This window comes from Moschus berezovskii, chromosome 11 (genome assembly GCF_049115385.1).
Source record: "Moschus berezovskii isolate FMDL1 chromosome 11, NW_MosBer_1.0, whole genome shotgun sequence".
Lineage (NCBI taxonomy): Eukaryota > Metazoa > Chordata > Mammalia > Artiodactyla > Moschidae > Moschus > Moschus berezovskii.
In genome coordinates, this window is record NC_142470.1 from 61938806 (window position 1) to 61962993 (window position 24188).

At 44.9% G+C, this 24188-nt stretch overlaps 1 protein-coding gene across 2 annotated transcripts in view; it reads right to left on the reverse strand.

Annotated features, from left to right (window-relative positions):
* Positions 1-9891: 9891 nt before the first annotated feature.
* ST6GAL2 (ST6 beta-galactoside alpha-2,6-sialyltransferase 2) overlaps positions 9892-24188 on the reverse strand; it is a 57319-nt gene continuing 43022 nt past the window's right edge. For both annotated transcript variants that reach the window (XM_088841387.1, XM_088841386.1), the window contains exon 6: positions 9892-14918. In XM_088841387.1, the coding sequence (XP_088697513.1) occupies positions 14665-14918 (254 nt within the window). In that variant the 3' untranslated portion in view covers positions 9892-14664. The remainder of the gene's footprint in view (positions 14919-24188) is intronic.

The window sequence follows — 24188 nt, forward strand, 5'->3', positions numbered from 1 at the left end:
GTAAGCCCATTTTACAGTTAATCCTAGCCCTAGAGGAAAAACCTTCACTATGATCCCTAGAGTCTGGAATGTTGGAGCCTGAAGGCATTTGTTTCCAAGAGCCCACAGTTCTGGAGGGGGGTTTGTCCTTTTTACTCACATACAGGACACCTGGCTGTTTGGGTTTTTCTGGTTTCCTAGTAATTTTGTATGAGTTTGAGTGCTGGCTTTTCCATTTCTACAGAAAAAGGCATTGCTATTTCTGTAGAGGTGGCACTGAATCTAGATTGCTTTGAGAAGTGTTATCATCTTGGAATTTTGCTTCTGGAACATGTTTTTTTCAAGGTGTGAATTTTTGAGTTACTTGAGTTTTTAATTTTGTGTTTCCATAAATACAACTTCATACTGATGACTAATCTTTATTTACCAAGCAGTGTGTTCAATGACACTGTCAATGTGTCAAGCACATGTAATAAGCTTCATAAAATTACTACTGATATAAGTTACAGGGGAAAATCAACTCTTAAAACCTTCCGATAGAAACAGAAAATATTATGTCTTTAAAAAAGTAGATGTCTTTTCACAGTGGTTCAGAAATTTTCAAATTGAGAGAAGAAACTCAAAAAATTGTTTACGGAGGTGTCAGATGTTCATTAAATGTCATGTGCTGAAACTCTAATACTTTGGCCACCTCATGCGACAAGTTGACTCACTGGAAAAGACTCTGATGCTGGGACGGATTGCGAGCAGGAGGAGAAGGGGACGACAGAGAATGAGGTGGTTGGATGGCATCACCGACTCGATGGACATGAATTTGAGTGAACTCTGGGAGTTGGTGATGGACAGGGAAGCCTGGCGTGCTGTGGTTCATGGGGTCGCAAAGAGTTGGACACGACTGAGTGACTGAACTGAACTGAACTGAGCTGAAAGTTAGCAGGATGATAAATCTGATTCTGAAGCTCTGAAAAAAGTACAAGGAAATCTGTGTTTGGTTGGAAAGTATACAACCACACACACACACACATGCATATGTACATGTGTATATAAATTATATACATAATTTATATAGTTATTTGTATTGTATATGTAAATTATACTTGTATATGTAATTTATACCTTATCTCATTTCTGATTTTACAATAGCCAAAGTATTTTAGCTTTCCATCAGCCTACTCTGAGATTTTGAAGCAAATTGTAATTTATATTTATAATACTAACTTCTAATTTTTCCATTTAAGTTAATTTCTTACTTACAAAAACTTTTCTAATGAGCATGATGTCAGATGAGTTTTTTTTTTCTGTTCCATCATTTACTGTTTTTTTTTTTAATTTATTTTATTGGAGGCAAATTACCTTACATTAATATATTGGTTGGTTTTGCCATACATTGACATGAATCCGCCCCGGGTGTACATGTGTTCCCTTTCTTGAACCCCCCTCCCACCTCCCTCTTCCATATCCTCCCTCCAGGTCATCCCCGTGCACCCAAGCATCCTGTATCATGCGTCGAACCTGGACTGGTCACTTATGATAATATACATGCTACAATGCCGTTCTCCCCAGTCATCCCACCTTCACCCTCTCCCACAGAGTTCCAAAGACTGTTCTATATGCCTAAGTCTCTTTTGCAGTCTCGTATAAAAGTCTACATGCAATAAATGCTGGAGAGGGTGTGGAGAAAAGGGAACCCTCTTACAATGTTGGTGGAAATGCAAACTAATACAGCCACTATGGAGAACAGTGTGGAGATTCCTCAAAAAACTGGAAATAGAACTGCCATATGATCCAGCAATCGCACTCCTGGGCATACACACCGAGGAAACCAGAATTGAAAGAGACACAGGTACTCCAATGTTCATTGCAGCACTGTTTATAATCGCCAGGACATGGAAGCAACCTAGATGTCCATCTGCAGATGAATGGATAAGAAAGCTTTGGTACATATACACAATGGAGTATTTTTCAGCCATCAAAAAGAATGCATTTGAATCAGTTTTAATGAGGTGGATGAAATTGGAGCCAATTATACAGAGTGAAGTAAGCCAGAAAGAAAAACATCAATACAGTATACTAATGCATATATATGGAATTTAGAAAGATAGTAACAAATGATGTTATCAAAATATTTCAATAGTTGTGATTAAAAGTGGTTGCTAGAAAGATACAGAAAAAATCTTTGCTAGAAAATTGTCTCGTTTTTAAGGAGCGCATTGGATTGCTTGGGGTACTACTCAGTCCTTGGTTGCAAGAGATAGAAACAGACTTAGGCAAGTTCATCAGAAGAGGAAGGATGTTGAGCTGTTGATGACAACGGTGACTGGGCTGAGAATCAGTCTTTTTTTTTAAATTGGAGCATAATTGCTTTGCAACGTTGTATCAGTTTCTGCTGTACGACAATGTGAATCAGCTACATGTGTATATATACACCCACTCCCTCTGGACCTCCCTCTCATCTGCTTCCATCCCACCTCTAGGTTGTCACACAGCACTGAGCTGAGCTCCCTGTGTTTTACAGCAGCTTCCCACTAGCTGTTTTACACATGGTAGTGTATGTATGTCAATGCTGCTGCTGCTGCTGCTGCTAAATTACTTCAGTCGTGTCTGACTCTGTGCGACCCCATAGACAGCAGCCCACCAGGCTCCCCCGTCCCTGGGATTCTCCTACTCTCTTGATTTGTTGCACCCTCACCTTCCCCCACTGTGTCCACAAGTTCATTCTCGACTTCTGCGTCTCCATTTCTTCTCTGTAAATAGGTTCATCAGTACTGTTTTCCTAGATTCCACATATATGCATTAATCAATAATTGAAAATGAGCCAACTGACAAAGGATTAATCTCCCAGATATATGAAGCAGCTCAGAGAGCTCAGTATCAGGGATGTAGTCCTGAGAAGAGTAGGAGGTGGGGCTGTGGACGGAGCCCAGCTTGGGTCCACTGGTGGCCTGGCCAAGATGCTGTCAGGGCTCATGTCTCCATGACCTTGGGGACTTTGTGCCACAAATGCAGACCTCAGAGTCCAGGGGGAAGACATGCAGTTGGTCAGTGCACGGCCATGTGCCCACCCTCCTGGTTGCAGGCTGGGAGAGGAAGCACACAGTGTTGCAAGTTTCCCTACTGCTTCCCATTAAGACTTGTAATGAGGCATTCCTTCCAACTTGAAAGAATGTGTGAATCAGGTGGGCACATCCTCAAAACTGTGAGCTATTTCCTGCACCCACACCTTTGATTACTCAGCACCTGCCTAAACCTTCCTTCTACCCTCACACTTTTGAAGTGACAGCTCCCACCTGAAACAACACGGCTTTTCCCCACAGGATCCAGTCCAAGCCACCATCATTCAATCAACCAGCTCCAGGCAACTCAGGAGACACAGGGGCTTCTGCAGCAGTTGTAATGCCCTCGGAATATTCTGAAACTTATAGTCACAGTTTCAACATGAATATCACTAGAATGCCCTTTATGCCAGGGCTCCCCAACCTCCAGAATCTAGTTCCTGATGTTCTGAGATGGAGCTGATGTAATAATAATAGAAATAAAGTGCACAATAAATGCCATCTGCTTGAATCATCCCGAAACCATCCCTGTCCATGGAAAAATTGTCTTCCATGAAATTTGTCCCAGGGATCTCTGCCTCGTACAATGTAGGGAAGAAGGAAAGGGAAGAGAAAGGAGACCATTAAAAATATGAACATATGCTCCTCCGGCCAGGGAGGGAAACATGCACAGAGGCCACAATCCCATTCCATTTTCCCGAGGATAACTCAGTTTTTCATTTGCATCTCAGCCTCAGTAGACTGGCCGGTGTTCAGTTGTCACACAAGGCGTGGCAGCTTAAGGACCAGGGGTCCTCTGGGCTCCATTCTCCTCTTCCTGCCCTCATAGTGTAACAGCTCCCACTATCTCCTCCATGGCAGGACCATGGTACCCCAGCAGACTCTGCAACCTCTCTTCTCTGCTCACATTTTTGGGCAAATGACCTGAGAATACAAATGGCCAAGATGTTGGTAAAATTGCTGTGTCCCCTGCTGGAAGCCTTCCTCTCTTGATTAGGAAGCCTCCAAACAAGAAAAGCACTGGGACTTTCCTGGCAGTCCAGTTGCTAAGTCTCTGCGCTTCCAGTGCAGGGGGTGTGGGTATGATCCCTGGTTGGAGAACTAATTCCATGTGCCTCATGGTGTGGTCAAAAATAATGAATAAATAAAATTTTTAAAATGAAAGGTTTAAAAAGAAACAAAAGAAAAGCACTGAATTGCAGCAACCAGCAATAAATATATGTCACTGGGTCTGTTGAGAAGGCCAAGCTTTATCTTGACTGTCTTAGGGACTCCAATTAGGCTGAGAATTAAGTTGACAAACAGTAGGTTTACAGAAGGGTGTGCAGATTCTTGGGCTGCCCTGATGGCTCAGACGGTAAAGAATACACCTGCACTGTGGGAGACCTGGGTTCGATCCCTGGTAGGGAAAGTCCCCTGGAGGAAGGCAATGCAACCCACTCCAGTATTCTTTCCTGGAGAATTCCATGGATAGAGGAGCCTTGTGGGCTACAGTCCATGGCGTCACAAAGAGTTGGACCCAACTGAGCGACTAAGCACAGCACACAGCACAGTGCAGATTCCTGCAGGCACCTGGGAGCCTCTGGAGGCCTCGGTGCTTGTACAGCAGATTGAACAGAGTTTCCGTCATGGGGAAGAAACTAAAATACTCAGAGGCTAAAGGAAGGTCAAGGTATTTCATCAGAGTTTGTACAGATTTCTGTCCACCTCGACTCCCCTTCTCAGGGAATGGGAATGCTTCTTTTCTCCTAGAACCAGAGGGTATCATTCATAGAGGAGCTTCGTTTCCTGCCTCCAGGTGGAAAATAGGTGATCTGAGCACACTTCTTGCACCTACTGTCTTTCAGGTGCCTTTAGAGCAAAATAATCCTTAAGCCAAAGTGGTCTGTTTGGAATGGCCTATTCTGCTAGCCTCAGACATGAGGCGTGATCATAAGATGGGTACCTTCATTTTTACCTTAGATCTATTTATTTTGGCCAATGATGAGAAAGCACCACATACTGATGGCTGGTTCACCACATACATCAAAACCCTGGACAGCATCCCAAACTTGTGTTAGCGCAAGTCTGTGTGCCCACACACAGTGAGGCCAAACAAATTGAAACATTGGAGTTTGGAGCAGAGGTTTGTTGCAGGGCCCTACAAGCAGAAGGGTGGTTCATGCCCTAAAAAGCCCCTAGCTCCCCGAAACTGCCTGAAGGGTTTTGGCAAAACCCTTTTAAAAGCAGGTAAGGGAGGGGGTCTCAGGGTGTGTGATCAGCTTGCCCACAAGCCTCTAATTGGCTGATAGGGAGGCTGTAGGTGGTGTCACAGGGTGAACATCGTCTGTCAGGCTATAGGAGGCCTGGGCTGTGTGTTCAGGGTCTCAAGTAGTTAACATCTTCCACTTGGTTATATCTGCAAAACAGCTCAGGATGTATTTGTGCATCAAATACGATCGTCTGTGCATTTCAGAGAGGAGCTGCAGCAGAGGATCTGGGGGAGGGGTTCTGTCCCCACCCCATCCCCAAGGCTCTAGGAGTCCTGCTCAGTCACAGTACCTCCAGCCACTGCCCCTCAGGCCCCCTGGACCACACTCAGACCTGAGACCACACACCCCTGCTGAAACACAAAGGGATTGAACCTGGGTCTCCTGCATTGCAGGCAGATTCTTTACCACTGAGTCACCAGGGTGTAAAGGCTCAAAGCAGAAGCGACGTGCTATTCCTCCCATTCTGCAGGTCTGTCGGCCGGTCCCTCTGTTGGCTGCTCCTGGGTGGTTCCAGGGCTACATGCAGCCATGGAGTCACCTCATCCCCATGTCTGATGGATGGTGTTAGGCCAATAGGCCCTGATGTTTCTTGTAGGCCAGCATGACTGAGCGACTGACACCTCCTCTTTCACTACTTTCAACTTGTTTTGCAGCACTTGCTCTGCAGATAACTGTGGGCCAACAGTGCACATGTTCAAAGAGAGCAGAAAGCTGTAAAGAAGAGGAAATAAATAGGAACCAAGTATTGACAACACTCCCCCGTTTGCCGATTTATTCTGTTTAGTGAGAGTTTGTGCAGATTCTGACCAGCATCGCTGAGAGGTGATTAGCTCCTTCCTGTGGGCAATACAATACAGATCTCCTTACAGCAGGCACAGATCCTCTGTAGGCAGGAAAATGGTCAGAAAGAAGAAACAAATATTCTTTCATATTTACCTGGGCTTCCTTATTTCATGCAAGAGGAGGATTCCTGCTGCATTTTGTTTAGAGAGACTTGAAAACAAATCATCCCCACAATGACATAGTTTCATTTTACTTTAAAATTTAAACATCTGAAATGTCTGTGAAAAAGCAACCATCTGCTCTGTTTAGCATTCGTGAATGTCCTCTTCTATTAATTATTTAGATATATTAGACTGAGGAGATCAAAATATAAAAATAATAACAAGACCAGCAACGATTCATTTCATTAGCTGTCAGACTCTGTGCTAAATAATTTACACACACTGTCTAAATTAATCATTGCAATAATTCAATGAGTAGGTGCTGTTATGACCTCTTTTTTCGCACATGATGAAACAAAGATCAGAGAAAATAAATGCTGCACTCAAGGTTGCCTAGCTAGTGAGGAGGTAGGCACTGACCTGGCCTTTCTCATCAATAACATGATCCCGTGCTGTTGGTAGTGACATTACAGGGTGCTGGGTGTTGAACTTGCCTGTGTAGCAGTGAGCATCTGGGGGTTCTGATCCCCACCACATCTGGATCAATTAAATGAATAAAGCAAAACAGGAGAGGGGTTCTCTTCTCTGACCAGCCACACTGTCGGAGCTCATCTCTTCCCACTAGACCACAAGATCTCCTGAATATTGTTAAAATTTGTTTTATGTTGTTATGTTTATAGATCTTTCAAAAATATGTAAAGTATCAGGATAAAATAAGCTCCTCATTTTCTCACCATTCAGAGATAATCACTAGTTCTAATTATTTGGGCACTTAAAATTATTTTTAAGTCATGTATGTATTTATGTGTGTTATAAAGGTCTTCCCTAGTGGCTCAGATGGTAAAGAATCTGCTTGACAATGCAGGAGTTGTGGTTTCTATCCCTGGGTCAGGAAGATCCCCTGGAGAAGGAAATGGCAACCCACTCCAGTATTCTTGCCTGGAAAGGCAAGTATACTGAGGAGCTTGGTGGACTACAGTCATGGGGTCTCAAAGAGTCGGACACGACTTAGTCACAAGACAATAACAACAGCAGCAGCCATCAAGAGCAGCGGTCTAGCGGGCCTAATAACTCCGAGGTGGGTGGGGAGGCCAGTAACACTGGAGCAGCACAACAAAGTGAACGAAGGCTGAGGGACTAGGAGCTTGGATTAGATCTTGCTCCTGCAGCATACCAGGTTTATAATTCTTTTTCTTATTGCAGTATAGTTGCTTTACAATGTTGTGTTAGCTCCTGCTGTCCAGTAAAGTGAATCAGCTATACATATACATACATCCCTTCCCTCTTCAGCTTCCGTCTCACCCCCAGCTTTCTCATTTTTGTTAAGTTGTTTTGCCTTCCAGTCTCTGCAAATTCCCCTTGTATCCACTGATTTTTCTGTTCCTTTGACTTTTGTCATCATTTCACACGTGGTGTCTCATTCTTCAAGGTGGTTTCTCCAGCACAACACCAACCAGTTAGGATGGGAGCTGTGTATGTGTTGGGGGGAGCTTATGGGATGTCGGCTTTCTCTTTGCATATGAGACTTGCTCCTTCCACTAGGCTGTGACAAACACAGAGACGGGCTGCTAATCAGGAAGTAGAAATTGCACTTGACACACGCAGTTCAGGGGTTTAGGGAACTATTCTCTCCATAAATTTCAAAGCACAATTTTTCAAAATATTCAAGCCAAATGAGGCTCCAGAGTTGAGCCCTCAGGGCATGTGGGGGAGTTCGGGGAGGAGGGGCAGTATTTGAGCAGCAGAATAGTGTCTCAGGGAGAGAAGGCTCTAAAAAGCTTGACACAGGACTTCCCTGGTGGTCCAGTGGCTAAGACTCCATGCTCCCAGTGCAGGTGGCCCAGTTTCGATCGCTAGTCAAGGAACTAGATCCCACATGCCAGTAACTAAGACTTCACATTCTGTGAGCATGCCGCAACTAGGAACCAGGGCAACCAAATAAATATATAAATATTGAAAAGAAAAAGAAAGCCTGACCTAAGAGTTCCAAGCAGAGACTTTGAGTCAGATGGGGACTGCAAGCTGGACTCCATCACTTCCTGGCTGTGAGGTTGCAGGCTGGTGAATTAACCTCTGTAACCCCAGTATTTCTGAAGCTAATATTATAACCAGCTTAGAAGGTGGTTTGGGAGGACCACCTGCCTGTCATTAACACAATGCTTGCCTAAATGAGCTCTTGTATTTTGTATCTAAAATTGAGACTCTGCAGATCCTTTCTGTAAAGGACCAGATAATACATATTTTAGGATTGGCGGCTATTAGGTCTCTGTAGCAACTGCTCGATTCTGTATGGAGTAGCTATGGCTAAGACGTCAACACATGAGTGTGGCTGCAGCCCAATAAAACTTTACTGACAAAAGGAGGCTGTGGGCTGCAGTTTGCCAACCCCTGCTCAGATGAGGGGTGAGTGGAGGTTTGCTGCCAGAGGGTTTCCCTCCTCCCGGATTCTGTATACCTGGTTTTGTAAGCACAGCACGGAGCACCCAGGGCTGTCTCCCCTGGCACCTCTAGCCTGAGGTAGGCAGAGTTGGCCTCCTGCTCCCCGCTCTTTGGCCTCGTCTTTGTCCCTGGCCACCTCATCTCAGCATCCTTGCAGGGCCCCAGCTCTAGTCTTCCCAAATTGGGCCTGCATTTCAATGACCTGGAAGCTGGCATCTTGCACCTTGTGGGGAAAGAAAACTGATGGCAAGCTACAGTGTGGGCCCCCTGTGACTCAGCACATCACTCAGAGGGAATTCAGGGCCCCCCAGCTGCTCATGTCGGTCCTCACAGCCAACCCTAGACACTTCCCCTCCAGGATTCCTTCACACTCTAATCAGAAAATCTCTGGGAATTTCCTTCCAGGGGCCTAACTAACTGATCTCCCTTCACGAGGAAGGGCAAAGACACTAAAGGTAACGTGACACAGCAGTGGGTAAGGTGATGTCAGTGTCTCCAGGCCTCCCTCTAGGCATGCATTTATCCTGTGTGCATGCATCCTCAGTCGCTTAGCTGTGTCTGACTCTTTGCGACCCCATGGACTCTAGCCCACCAGGCTCCTGCGTCCATGGGATTCTCCAGGCAAGAATACTGGAGCGGGTTGCCATGCCCTCCTCCAGGGGATCCTCTCGACCCAGGGATCGAACCTGCATCTCCTATGTTTCCTGCATTGGCAGACAGGTTCTTTACCACTGAGTCACCTGGGAAGCCCTTATTTGTAGTCTCTAAGACTAAAAGCTCTGTCACGCTGGTGACAATAAATTAATCAACGTGCTGGCTTATAAGTAACATTAGGACCCATCTGCTTAATTTTGCCTTTTGTGCTGGAGGGCTTCCCTCCTGCCAGATTCTGTGCACTTGGGGTTTCCTGAGCATGGCACAGATTGCCTAGGTCTGTCACTCCCCTGAATGTCCACACCCATTCTCCTGCTCTGGCAGGTAACCCTCTGGTGAAGACCACTGGCTCTACCTCTGTTTCAGGTTGGGTATGTCCATTCAGAGTGGGAAGGCCTGCTGTTCTTAGGCCGTTTACAATCTTCCCGTTAGATCTCGGCTCTGTGCCATTTTTTTTCTTGAGACACCTCATGATTTTGCCCCTCATTCGTTATTTTGTGCAACTTCTATAAATTAAAGCAGAGACACATCTAGACAAATGAAAACATGTTTTATTTACAGGGAAAAAAGTCTGTACATTGTGTACACATAAAAATATACAAAACCAAACTAGAAAATATCAAAGTGTTAAACTGTGTACAAACACGTTTAAAAGGTGACTCCTGGAAAACCTCAAGCCTTAATTCATTTTGAAGAGTACACATTTCATTTTAAAAAGTATCATACAAAAAAATTCCCAAAGCTGTTAAAAAAGTTGACTGGTTTCCAAGGATTTTTTTTCCAAGAAAAATTTCACAAGGATTTTTATCTAGAGTATAACACAATGTGTGGTGTCATAAATGTTAGGTTTTAACAGTTCTGATGCAGTTAATTTGTGTGAAACCTAAGCTAGGAGACTATTTTCCATAGAACCAAATAAGCATTTCTTCCCCTAATCTTGCAAAAACCATGAATTCTAGATCAACTTCCCATCAAAGGTCAGAATTCAATTAGGTTTCTGATGAGGACACAACCTTTAGGTTGTAGTTCTACCCTCAGAGCACCTTGAAAATATTTCTGCCATACTTTTTAATGTAGCCAGAGGTGTGAAGTATGAGAGCATGGGAAGAGTGGATGTTTTGCTTCACAGAAAGACATATAGCATTTGCTTACTTTTCTTAAAAAACTGGTGTTTGCATAATTAAAAAAAATTTATTGTCAAGGTTTTAGAAATAAAGTATGATGAAAAAAAAAACAGTTTAAAAGCAACCATGTATGTAGATATGTATATATACAATTATATAACTATATCTACATGCACACTTGTTATAACAAGAGTCAGAACTATATCAGTATCTTTCATTCCTTAAATTCCATTAGCCTGAGCTCATAGAGAAATTTTCTGAATTTCTTCTTACTAAAAGGCTTCAGTTACTTAATAAAGCAAGAATCAGAACTTATAATTTATTCCCTCAACAGATTAATATCTTTCGTTTACCAGTTGTATAAATAATGCCTGAGAGACAGACACACAGACACATGTAGAATAATTTCATGATGGAAATATCTGGAGTAGAACACACAAGTGTGAACTCAGGCACACTTTCCCTAAGCACTGAATTTCTACATACAACTGCCCTCATTGGCTGTGGAACCTCTGGGTAAGAGTCCTAAATGATCAGAAAGTGGGAAGTCGACATAGGCAATCTGGCTGACTATATTCAGACACTATGTGGCCTGTGCACTCAGCCACGTGTTTCTTGGTCATCACCCTACCTCCTGGCTCTGCCTCTCCCCATTTTTAAGCAACAGTGGGACTGGGTCACTTTGGCCACGAGCCTCAACCACGCACGGTGCCTTGATCTCTAACAGAAAGGCTGGAGAGAGTGCTTTCATCATGACGTCATCTGTGCACATGAAATCCTCCATCACCTGCCATCCCTCACGTGACCCTGACCCCACTCCACACCGCCAGACTGGACCTAGTTAATTCTGTGGCTGTGAGTGTTCCTGCCCCTAAGGGACAGTCCACAACATCAGGAATTAATCTGTTCCACCAGAAGGAACTGGCTCATGGTCATGTAACAGAGTGACCCCGGGTGGCTTTAAACACTTCCTTTCATTTCCCAGCTTTGAGAAGGCTGATCATTACTTCAGCATGGCTTTGTCTAGATGCTACAGCTACTGTGATGACAATTACTGGGGAGACCAGGGTTGATTAAAGGAGGGTGTGGGACATAAGGGGAAGGCAGGGCTGGGGTTCCCTGAGCCCTGCATACTGTGGACAGTGACAGACCCTGGGACCAAAGTTGAACCAAAGCCCCTCACCAGTCCTGACGGAGGAGGGAACTTATGTAACCCCTTCCTGTCCACCTGTGGGCCCTTCGCCCTTAAGATGATGCACAGGACCAGCACTGGCATCCCTGGGGACAGCAAGGATGCTCTACCTATTAGACCCTCCCCTCATACCTGGGGAAGGGCTGGAGAGCCTCAAGGGGAGGACCTGGGACCTGGATGCGAGTGAGCTGTCATTCCTGGTCAACATTTCAGCGTGACAACAGCAACAGCAAAAGATGCAGTGAAGTTACCTCAAGAAGTGATGCAGTGTGACCCTCAGTCCTGAGAGAGAAGAAAGGACCACCTAACAGCCTCAGATTGTGGAGCATCTCTTTACAGCGAGGGTGGAAAGTCTGGAAGGAGTGAAGCCTGAAAGAAATGCAGCGGGCACCATTTCCTTTAATTCCTTCATGGAAAGGCCGGCTGCTTATTGCAATGTGTGTATTTCGAGGGCTTAATCACTGTCTGCAGACGTGAAGAGCCAACACATCAACTATAACTGCCTAGTAGTTTCAAGGAGCTAAACAACTTAGACTCTTAAGCGGAAAAATGTCCAGCCTGCAATGTATGAATACTTGTACCACGTTGTCTCAGTGTTTTTAACAGACCCTGGTTCCCAAGAGTCTTTAAGGCCATAATAAATCCAAAACCTTTAATTAAATTTTCTTTATCCTCTTCAGTCTTTCTTATAACCTCTGTGAGCTAAAAGTACATTTTAAAAGTGCATGGGTTACAACAAAATGCATTTGGAGGCCTTTGAAGTGTTTTCTGGGGCTTCTGAACTTGAATATCTATGCTGACTCGCCAGGAAATTTCCTTCTGCCCAGTATCTCATGCCAGCAGAAGGGGCTGTTCTGGACACAAGGAGGCCCACAGGGGAACCCAGTAGGAAGGTGAGTAAAAAAACTTCCAGGGTCATGGGCATCTGAGGTCAGAACCTGCACTGTCCGGGGAGGGCCCAGGGTGACTGGACCGGTCACCCTGCACCAGCCACTTCCCAGCATTGGGACTCACTGGACACTGCACAGGGCTGTGGTCCTTCAGGAAACGAGGGAGAAAAGTGGCCTGCTCATGTCTGCTTGGATATTAGTTGGCAGGCTGGACAGAATTATCCACCCCTTATCATAAATCTGGAAGCGAGGCTCTCACAGTAGGCTTGTAGTGGATATTGTCACAATCAAAGCTTTTCAATGACCCCAAATTCACTGTGACAATAAGCCATAGGCGATGTCTGGGAATTGGCCTGATTTTTGCTGAGTAGCCCAACCATGGAGGAGCCTGATAGGCTGCAGTCCGTGGGGTCGCAGAGTCGGACACGACTGAGCGACTTCACTTTCACTTTTCACTTTCACACATTGGAGAAGGAACTGGCAACCCACTCCAGTGTTCTTGCCTGGAGAATCCCAGGGACGGGGGAGCCTGGTGGGCTTCCGTCTATGGGGTCACACAGAGTCGGACACGACTGAAGTGACTTAGCAGCAGCAGCAGCAGCAGCAGCAGCAGCCCAACCAGAGAGGCCAGTTTCTGCCAACCATTCTTGTTCAGGAAAAAACAAACAAACAATCCTGGAACAAAAAAACCTTCTGTACTAAACTTTCCTGATGTTCACACACTTGTGGAGAAGAACATATTTAATGAAGTTGTGACTGTTCTGGCCAAGAAGTTGTAACTGGACCACTGAGATAGGTGTTGGGTATGTTGAACTAAGGTATTCCATAATGTTTCTGATTTACTACATTTATGGGAAAAAAATTTTTTTTTGCTTTTGTGACAAAAATTGAGATGACAACAAAATGAGCTGCTACAGCTAACACAGTGGGCTGACTCTCCCCTCTCACTGTCTTTCCCTCTGAATCATATACTTATTTTTTATTTGTTAAAGAGCAGTGCTTTCACGCAAATGCATTTAATTATATGGCTTTGTTATGTTACTGATGTACAACAGTCTGTGAAGATGACGGTGGGATTTCTAAACACGTGACTGCAGGAAGAATTAGCAGAAGTCAGTGTATCACTGTCAGGATCCCAACAGATGCTATGAACTGTGAAGAAAACACATGGAAGAGACAGGCGTGCGGCTCTAAAGCACAGGGGGCAGCTCTAAAGCACAGGGGGCAGCTCTAAAGCACAGGGTGCAGCTCTAAAGCACAGGGGGGCAGTTCTAAAGCACAGGGGGCAGCTCTAAAGCACAGGGGGCAGCTCTAGGCTGGAAGGACCCCCCACCCCCACCACCATGGGGACGTCCTAACTGTCAGTGCCTGCAGACTCGCAGGCTGTGTGGAGGGCTGGCGGGGGCTGAGGCCAGAAAAGCTGGGGCCTGGGGCCTTCCCGCCCAAGGCCACCTGCTGCCCCATCCCGTGTGCACCTGCCAGCGATGTTCCTGCGTGCCTGGGTATTCTAGTCAAGCAAGGAGACGCTGCAGGAGAGCAAAGTGACTCTCCTGGGTGCTATCCGGGGCTGGCTTCTTCTCAGACTATCCAGGAAGGGGGCTTCACGGTTTTAGAAACGTGTCCTGATACACAAACTGCAAAGCCTTCAGTGGCAGCCGGGAGCAGAGGTGGAGAAAACACCTCACAGGATATCCTGTGGGGTCTGCTTTCCTATAAACAGGTCTGAGTGATAATCCAGACGTTCGTCATCAACTCTGGGCTCTTTCACGATAAATGACATACAAATGACACAGCAGATGTATCAGGTACTGTCCTGAAGCGAGGCTGCTTCCAGGTACAAACCACATCATCCATGAGGTGTGTCAGCTGAAAGGAAAGATCAACATTCTGGAGCTATTTATCCATTTCTTACACATTTTGTTTTTTTCCTAGCTATCCTTGAAAATTTTTCTTTTGTATCTTTCTGGAGTCTGTTTCTTTGAATTCCATTTCTATGTTCTGAACAGCCGGACACACTCAATGGCTTAGAAAGGGAAGGATCCCCGTGGTCAGCACAAAGTCACAGCTACAGACATGAGGTCACACCGCCTCCGGGGTGCCTTCCAGCATCTCCGGGATGCAGAGCCCGGCCAGCCCCTCAGGCGCCTGGCGGGCAGCGCACGGCCTGCAACCCGGGCAGCACGACCTTGCCTTTGCGGTGCAGGTCGCCATGGGCGCCCACGTTGAGCCTCTGCACCAGCAGCTTCTCGTAGAGCAACGGGTGGTAGGCGCCCAGTGTGCAGGCGGCGTCATGGTAGGGCTCGTGGTAGTGACACAGGTCTGTCTGCCGCACTGACGGGACGTATTCATACACATGCACCTCGCCACACAGGTTCATCATCAGCAGGATGCCTGGTGGGGGAGGGGGAAGCAGAGCCGTGAGCAACTCGGGGAGGGGGAGTCCTCAAGGGTGGCAGATTCCACCGTCATTTCTTCCTTGTCTACGTGTCTCTCTGTCCTAACCATATGTCTGCTTAGAGTCTCTTTCCCACCAGAGAGCAGAGGATTTGAGGGTGAGGGCTGGGTCACTTATCCATCTTCTCATTAGTGGCATGCGCAGTCTTGGTGGAGAGTTAGGGACCCGTGTTTGTTGAATGACTGTATGACCTACTTTCTTTTAAAAAATTTACATTTATTTTTTAAATGAAGGATAATTTACTTTACAGAATTGTGTTGGTTTCTGCTCAACATCAACATGAGTCAGCCATAAGTATATATATGTCCCCTCCCTCTTGAACTTCTCTCCCACCCTCCTTCCTATCCCACCCCTCTAGGTTGTCACAGAGTCTTGGTTTGAGTTCCCCGAGTCCTCCTATATGACCTACTTTCTTAAGGAGAAGTAATGGGAGGGGCACCTTCAGATGGGGTAGAGGGTCACAGTTGGGGCAGGAGATACCTGCTCTGTGCCCCCTGCCTTGTCGGCTTCACCTTGTGACTCTAGCTCCCAGTGAGTGGCATGTGTGAGGTCTGGGGACCGGGGCCGTGCTAAGACACGATGCTGTTACACATTCACCCATCCAGCTGACCACTGGGGACCCGGGAATGAGAGAAGCAAAGACCAAGCAATCAAACTTAAGCAGAGGATGGTTGGGGCCAGATCTGCATCCCCAAGTCCGAATATACTGTCTCATTCCACACCCAGGCCCACCTGATTTACAGCAGGAGGAGTGTGGGGTAACAAAGAAATGCCTGTAATGTGAAAAAAAAAAAATCCTTAAAAGGAAAGAGATGGAGACACAGAGTTCAAGATTCATATTAAAAGTGTTTTTCTCACTGGAACTATACATATTAAAGTTTCTTTGATTTCTTTTTTATTTTTAATATTTCAAATAGCTGTAAAGCTGCATCATCATGGAGGAAGTCTCATCTGGATCTATGCTAAAGAGCGTTATTTTCCGAGCTCTGTTATTTTCCCCATCACCTGTGTTAACACTCTTAACACTTGATCTTAGCTGAAAGGCCAAGAAGCGATGTAGTAACACCTTTTAAACTTAAAATTATGTATGTGTGTATGCTAAGTCGCTCAGTCGTGTCTGATTCTGCGACCCGATGGACTGTAGCCTGCCAGGTTCCTCGGTCCATGGGATTCTCTAGGCAAGAATACTGGAGTAGGTTGCCATTTCCTTCTCCCTTTTAGGAAAGGATAATCCTTGTTATGAAAAAGACATGAAATCACACAGTGAGTTCCTGTTACAGACCAGGCTGGTCTGCAGAGAACAAGCATATTTCGAAGTAATCAACTGTGTTTACAGCATGAAAATGCTTACAACTGGGCAAAATCTAGAACGAGGGCCTGGGGGAGCAGAGGGAAGGGCTTGGGGATGCCGAGAAAGATTCCTGGGGGAGGTGAGGGCTGAATCTGTAGGCACCACCTCGGGGGAGGGGGAGGGGAGACAGGATGATGGAGAGGACCCGGTGTCCTGTTCAGAAGACATCAGGACGTGCCTTGACAACCATGAAGCTGCTTGTGGCTGCAAGTAAACGCTGCTCCCCACAAGAGACATGGAGATTCTTCAGGTCGGGTTCTGGGAAGTCAAGCTGTTCCCAAGAGCTATGTGGAAACATCAAGTCCCAGCTCAGACCCCCTCCTTCCTCCCAGCTCTGCTGGCTCCCTCCTCCCCTCCCCATTCCATGAGCCCCACAGTGTGACCCAGATCCAGGTAGAGCCAGAGAGAACTAAGGATCAGTGCCTTCATATATACATATATTTTAAAACAACTCTTAGAGCTTCAGAAATACAGAAATTTGCTAGGTATTTCATGGCCAACCCAACTGAAGGCCAACAGAGATTTAGCAAGTGGGGTCCTTATCTTGAGTTATCTGCATTCTTCCTCCTGGTTTTTGCATCTCATTTTGTGTTCTTGTGTGAGCTTGCTTCCCTGGTGGCTCAGGTAGTAAAGACTCCTCCTCCAATGCAGGAGACCCAGGTTCAATCCCCAGGTCTGAAAGATCCCCTGGAGAAGGGAATAGCAACCCACTGCAGTATTCTTGCCTGGAATTCCATGGACAGAGGAGCCTGGTAGGCTGTAGTCCATGGGGTCACAAAAGAGTCAGACATGACTGAACGACTAACACACACACACACATGAATTTGTGAGTTCCTGTAACCATGAGCCTTGGTCTAGAGCATTCTAAAATTTCAGTTAGAGCTAATTCTGCCCCACGTGTTTAAATGACAGGCAATTGTAGTGCTGACATCAAATTGTTAGGGTAACACCTTCAAAGGGAGGGAAAAATCAGTTTGCAATTTGTAGGGTATGTGTGAAGGGTAGACAAGATTTAGAAAACCAAGTGGAGAATATTTTTAATTATTTAAAATTTTTTCAGACATCATGGTCATTTCATTTAGCATATGTATACTCTGCTTTTTAATTTACCAAGCCGATATTACACATAAATTTGAGTTTAAATTTAAACTCTGCCATATAATAAATACTGAACATCATTATTAAACGTGGTTAAATCTGCACATCACTTTCCCCAGGAGTTCAGAGTATTTGCTGCTGCTGCTAAGTCGCTTCAGTCGTGTCTGACTCTGTGCGACCCCATAGATGGCAGCCCACTAGGCTCCACCATCCCTGGGATTCTCCAGGCAAGAACACTGGAGTGGGTTGCCATAGGGTACTTAGCTACACACAAAATCCTGAAATGAAACTTCTGCATGTGTTGCAAAGAGGAAGTGGGTGAACCACGATGTCTGGAGTGTGTGCCAGCCCTGGTAGAGCTGGGGGATCGAGTTGGGAGATGGAGTGTGAGGGGGAAAGACTGCAGGAGGTGGGGTTGGGACCACACTGGGAGGGACCAGGCTGTTAGGCACTGCTGGAAGCTCTTCAGTTAAACTCGCTCTGTATTCAACTGGGCACAGGCTGAGGACTGGGACTTACAAAAAGTTTCTTTAAGAAAAAAAAAGTAGGGTTTACCCTGGTTCAGTGGTTAAGAATCTGCCTGTCAATGTAGGGGACACAGGTTCGATTCCTGGTCCAGGAAGATCCGACATACCGTGGGGCAGCTAAGCCTGTGTGCCACAACTATTGAGCCTGTTCTCTAAAGCCTATGAGCCGCAACAGGAGAAGCCACCGCAATGAGAAGCCTGAGTGCCACAACTAGAGACTAGCCCCTGCTTGTTGCAACTAGAAAAAGCCTGAGTGCAGCAATGAAGACCCAACACAGCCAAAAAATAAATACATAAATCTTAAAAAAAAAAGTAAACTAAAGAACGGATGTTTACATTTAAAAACAGATGGCCGGCCCATGACCTACCATCCTGAGGATGACTTGAAGACAGTGTCTTCATTATGGACTGAGACAAACGCCTGCACTGCCAGCAGCATCTCTTCTGACCCGCGGTGATGCTGCTCTATCACCATGGTGACATCAACACCAACAACACGTGGTCCACAGACTTTTTTTCTGCACTATGCTGATGTGGGACCGGGTCTGAGTTCCCCAGCCTGCCTCCGGGTTTGATGACTTGCCAGAGGGACCTACAGGACCCAGCAGAGAGTCAGTGATTTTTTACAAACCTGGCTCACACTGTCCAGACTTCAGAAGGAAGCAGGTGCTGGGAAGAGGCCCCACTGCTGCATGAGCATCTGGGCACAGTGACCCATCCTGTCAGAAGGGAGGCTCTCCCCAAACCCAGGCTCCCAGAAGCCAGCCAAGGGTCAACCCTGCAGGTAGGGGTCCCTGGTGGTAAGCAGGCAGGCCAGCGGGGCTGCAGCCTGTCTGCACAGATACCCTGTATGTATAAACTCACAGCATCACACTGTTCCTCATCATTCCCTCAAGCCAGACCCATATGGGGAATTCACATCTGGCTACACTAAAAATTTTTTTTTTCATTTCCTTTCTTAGGACTGCTCAGGATTACCCCCAGAGCAAAAATGAATACAAATCATCTCATGCTATCTTATTCAGTAAAGAATTTTTAGAAAAATCACTTAAGGAACTTTTATGTTACATAATTTCGTTTATGGACTATCCAAAAGGAACTGCTTTCAGCACTAATAAAATTTTACTGCTTTCAGTGTGGAGCCAGACTTTTTGATAAGTGGATCAATATTTAGACACTTTTAAATGTATTTTTCCAAACCAATCAAATGGGCATGCAGCCAGTTCCTAAAAATCTTTGAACATAATTCATGTTAAGTTTTTTGGCCAGGTTTTACAAATGAGTAGGGATTCATTTGAAGAAAAAAAAGTGCAAATTTTTCTGGGCAATTATGACTCAAGAGCCATTCATTTGCCAAATTACAGGTTTTAAAATATTGTATAATTCAATATAATTATCTAACCAATTAAAAAGCATTTCCACTGGTCTTAATAAAATGTCATAGTCTATAACTCAGCTTAACAAGCAGTATATACACTTATTTATTTTTCCAAAACCTGGATAAAAAGCAAATTTCCACCTGCACGTTATGTTCAGATGAACACAAATTCTGAATAAACAAGGTTCTCCTATAAACACTCTACTTTGGGGGCTTCTCTGGTGTCCAGTGGTTGACAATCTGCCTTCCAATGCAGGGGATGCTGGTTTAGCACCTGCGTGGGAAACTAAGAGCCCGCATAAGCAACTAAGCCCACTCTACAACTAGAGAGCCCACACCTGGCAACAACAAACACCCAGCCCAGTGCAACCAAAAAAAGAAACCCAAACCTCTACTTTGCAGATACATAGATGTGTTTGATGTGTTAGAGTCTAACAGAACTTAATCATTTAGACTTTAATTGTGATCACACCAAATTATCTTACTTTGCACCTGGCAAAATATTTAAAATGATACCCCAAATTGTTAACAACAATAGAATTTTCTCCTTGATGAATGTATCTTTTTAACATGGGGCAAAATAAGCTATGGACATAAATAGAACCTAATGCAAGTGATGGGAAAAATACAGGCTCTCATCAATTTCAGGTAACACTTGAACATAATTCACATGTCAGGTAAATGAGAAATTTCTGAGAATATCCAATAAACCCTGCAAAACATGTTTCTGAATGAGGGGTGAGAATGAAAAGTTAAGGGTATTGAATGTGCTGGTTTAATGGAAATGCAGTAGTTATTCTGTGGTTTCTCCATAAATTCATCATAAGATGGAAAATTATGAACACTGTACTTAAGATTACTGAAGGAGCAAAAATGACATTTTAAGTGACATTTCCAGAAGACATCTGTAATTAAAATGTGGTTTCTATGGGGATGAGATGAATTGGGAAATTGGAATATATATACTATTGATACTATTTATAAAATAAATAACTAATGAGAACCTACTGTGTCACACAGGGAACTGGGGTGAATGGGAAGGAAATCCAAAAAAGAGGGGATATATGTATACGTATAACTGATTCACTTTGTTGTATGGTAGAAGCTAACAGGCTGTAAAGCAACTATACTCCAATAAAAATTAATTAAAAAAAAAAGTCAAAGACAATATTCACAATAGCAGCTCAATAAAATGAGTTACTTAAACTGTAAAAAAAAAAGTGGCTTGGAAATTAGCATTTCATGTAATAAAATAATAATTTAACAAGCATCTACTATATTAAGCAAAATCATGTAATGCATGAATAATACTTGAAAATAAATTTTTTAGCCCATTTATATTGTATTATTTGATGGTAACATACATTCAGGGTTCACTGTTTACAGGGAAATATAAAAAGTTGTTCCTCGTCAACATAATAAAGATTGGTTTTACACAGTCATGTATAGAGATGTTAAGCGGCTTATTATTTTGAGTTAACATGTTATTATTTTGTGTTACCATCTGAGTTTGGATGATATATTGGAAAATTAGAGTACTGAATGCAAAATAAAGTGGAAAAGAAACGAAGTTATGACTTGTTTTTAAGCATATTATTCTTGCCTGTATATTCAATAGCCTGAAATTACAGCGTTTGCATCTGTGAAGTCTAGAAATAGTATTTATGCTATAAACAATTGAGGCTGCCTTTTCAAAAGGTGTGAGGGGGTGTTGGTGGTTTGTACAATGAAAGCGTTGTCAACCGTAGGCTAAAGCGAGGGCCCTATCAGTGCTGGTCAGGCTGATGCACCAGGCCATTCTGCCTGACGATGCTCAGCCGAGTCCCCAGGGGTGAAGCTGGAAGGCCTCCTACATCAGACGGCAGAACCATCCAGCCAGGCTTCAGGACTCCGGGTGAACTCACACACCTCCCACAAAACTATCAATGTATGAAGGCAATGTGGAAACCATGGAATTCCTAGGAAATGACTCTCCATCCTCAGCTAGGCCTCAGTGCTGTCAGAACCACCTCCCAGTACCAGGTAATGAGAGAAGGCCTCCAGCATCCAGACAGGGATGAAAAAGAGAGATGTTCTTGCCATGTGAACAAGTGGCTCCCAGTGGACTGCGGGGAAGGGTCCTGACACTGTGGAACAAATGTTCCAAAGAAACGGGTCCTGTGGAGCATCCAAATTACCTGGATGTATGCTACTTCTTTTTATAAAACAAGATTTTTTTTTTTTAAATGTGGACCATTTTAAAAGTCCTTATTGAATTTGTTACAATATTGCTTCTGTTTTGTTTTTTTTTTTTTGCTACATGGCATGTGGGATTTTAGCTTCTGACCAGGGGTTGAAAGCATACCCCCTGCACTGGAAGGCAAAGTCTTCATCACTGGACCACTAGGGAAGTCCTATGTTACTTCCTCTGAATTAAAAAAATATAAAGCACAAAAAGCTCAGAATGCTGCTCTGTGATGACCGAGAGCAGTGGGATGGAGAGCAGGTGGGAGGAAGAACCAAGAGGGAGGGATACATGTATGTTGTTGCTTTGTCCCTCAGTCGTGTCTGACTCTTTGTCACCCCATGGATTGTAGCCCTCCAGGCTCCTCTGTCCATGGGATTTCCCACGGACAAGCATACTGGAGTGGGTTGCCGTTTCCTTCTCCAGGGGATCTTCCTGACCCAGGGATCGAACCCAGGCCTCCTGCATTGACAGGCAGATTCTTTACCACTGAGCCACTGGGGAAGCCCAGATACACATATATATATAGCTAAAACAAAATTCTACTCTTTAGAAAAAAAAATACATGTGCTTTGCACGAGGGATAAGCATCTCTTTGCTGCTGCTCTGGACAAGGGGATGGTACACAGAGTACATCTCTGACGCACATAAGGATGTCCTTCTGTGACCCGGAAATACAAATATGGCCTTTGGTCAGAAGTCAGGGAAAAAGCAGTAAGTTGGCACTTCCAACAGTGATCAACATACCACACCCTCTTCTCAGCACTCATATACACCTGGGAATTTATCTTAAGGAAATAGTTTAAAGGGAAGAAAAGTCTGCATGTTTACATATAGAATAAATGATGGTATCTATTAGAATTGACACGCGGATGTAGTAACAATTCATCAATATGATGGATAACATCAAACGTCTTCCATCAGACAGGTCCCCACCCACAGAGCACAGCGTCCAGTAGGAACTGGTTGCCCCTCCAAAAGTTCCTTTTCTTCCTGCTGTCCTTCATAACTTTCCCTGGGGTGAAGACGGTCTCCATCCACACTGCCCAGGGCCATAGCCACAGGGAGCATGGGACTTTAAGAGCCTGAAATGGGGCTCAAGCACTGAGGGAGAGATTTTCCTCCTGTTTAATCCTAATTAACTTACACTTGAGCAGCCAACCAGTGCCTAAGAGCTGCCAACCTGGACAGGATGGAGCTAGAAAATGACCACAGGTGTGAACTGGCCCCATAAAAAGGTGTTGCTATGACTTTCCTTTCTCCCAGGAGCATGAGGACATTCAGAGGAGCAAGCGACTTGCCTGCGACTGGAAAGCCAGCAACATCAGAGGACTGTCATTCAGCCCAGCCCCCACTGCTGAAATGACCCACAGCTGCAGTCCCCTTGTCCTGGAAAAGAAGCCACACAGGCAAGCAGTGTCCCTGAAAACTCTAAATGCTCAGCACATAGCTGTGAAAGGAAGCTGGCCACAAGTGGCAGGATTTCTTTCAACAGCAAAGACACACGGGAAATGTTCGCCAGCTATGACTATGTCAGAGGAAACTTCAAAATTCACATTGGTGGTAAGTGCGTCTGAGAGCCTCCACTGTGCTCCCAAGCTGTTGTTGTGATCAGATTTCCACCACAGGAATTCCCAGGGAGACTTGATCAGATGGCCACGTCCCATTATGCTGTCTCAGTATCACTCCATCCTGTTCCACGTTCTTCCCTAGGTCAGCAGGATTCCGTGACAGCACACGAAAGACAAACCATAGTCCACCCTGGTTTTTCTGACCTATTCTAATCCCAGATGTCTGCGCCTAAGACTGACACTTTGTAGTTTGTTCCACTCATACTGGAGCTCCAGAATCCTTATGTGGTAGCTTGGATTACTGTATCTAACCTGCCACCTGTGGTTATAATTACGTAACTGGACCCTTTGCTTTGGGAATTTTGCAGTGTCTCCTAGCAGAATACCCAGAGTAATCTTTCACTCACAGAAAAAATAGAACACAACCTGGACTTCCTTGCTGGCACAGTGGCTAAGAATCCACCTGCCAATGCAGGAGACACAGGTTTGATCCCTGGTCCAGGAAGATCCCACGTGCCGCAGGGCAACAAAGCCCGTGTGCCACAAGAGAAGCCGCTGGAATGAGCAGCTTGTGCACCACAACTAGAAAGTATCCCCTCTCTCCACAACTAGAGAAAACCTGCACACAGCAATGAAGACCCAGCTCAGCTAAAAATAAATAAATAAATTAAAAAAAAAACCCCTTAGAATCTGACAAAGTGCCTTGGAAACAAAGTGCATCAAAGGCATGAGATAAAATGGGTGAGGGAACCCTGCTTAAGGAAAATAACATGCAGTTGTGAATTTCGTCTTGAATTCTGCATAAAATATTTCATATTATTGTAATACCTCAAAACTGCTCTAAACCCACAAGCCTCACTTCGCATGCTTCTTGGGCCTGTATTGCTGACCAACCCACGTCACTTCCATAAACGCTCCTTTAGTCATGGTTACCACCTGTGCAGCCCAAGTCAGCGTGCAGGTTGCAAATTCACTAATATTAGGGTGGAGATTGCTGCCAGTGTTTCATGGACACCATTCCTATCCTGTGTTTCCACTGCAGCTTTCATACTGCCAA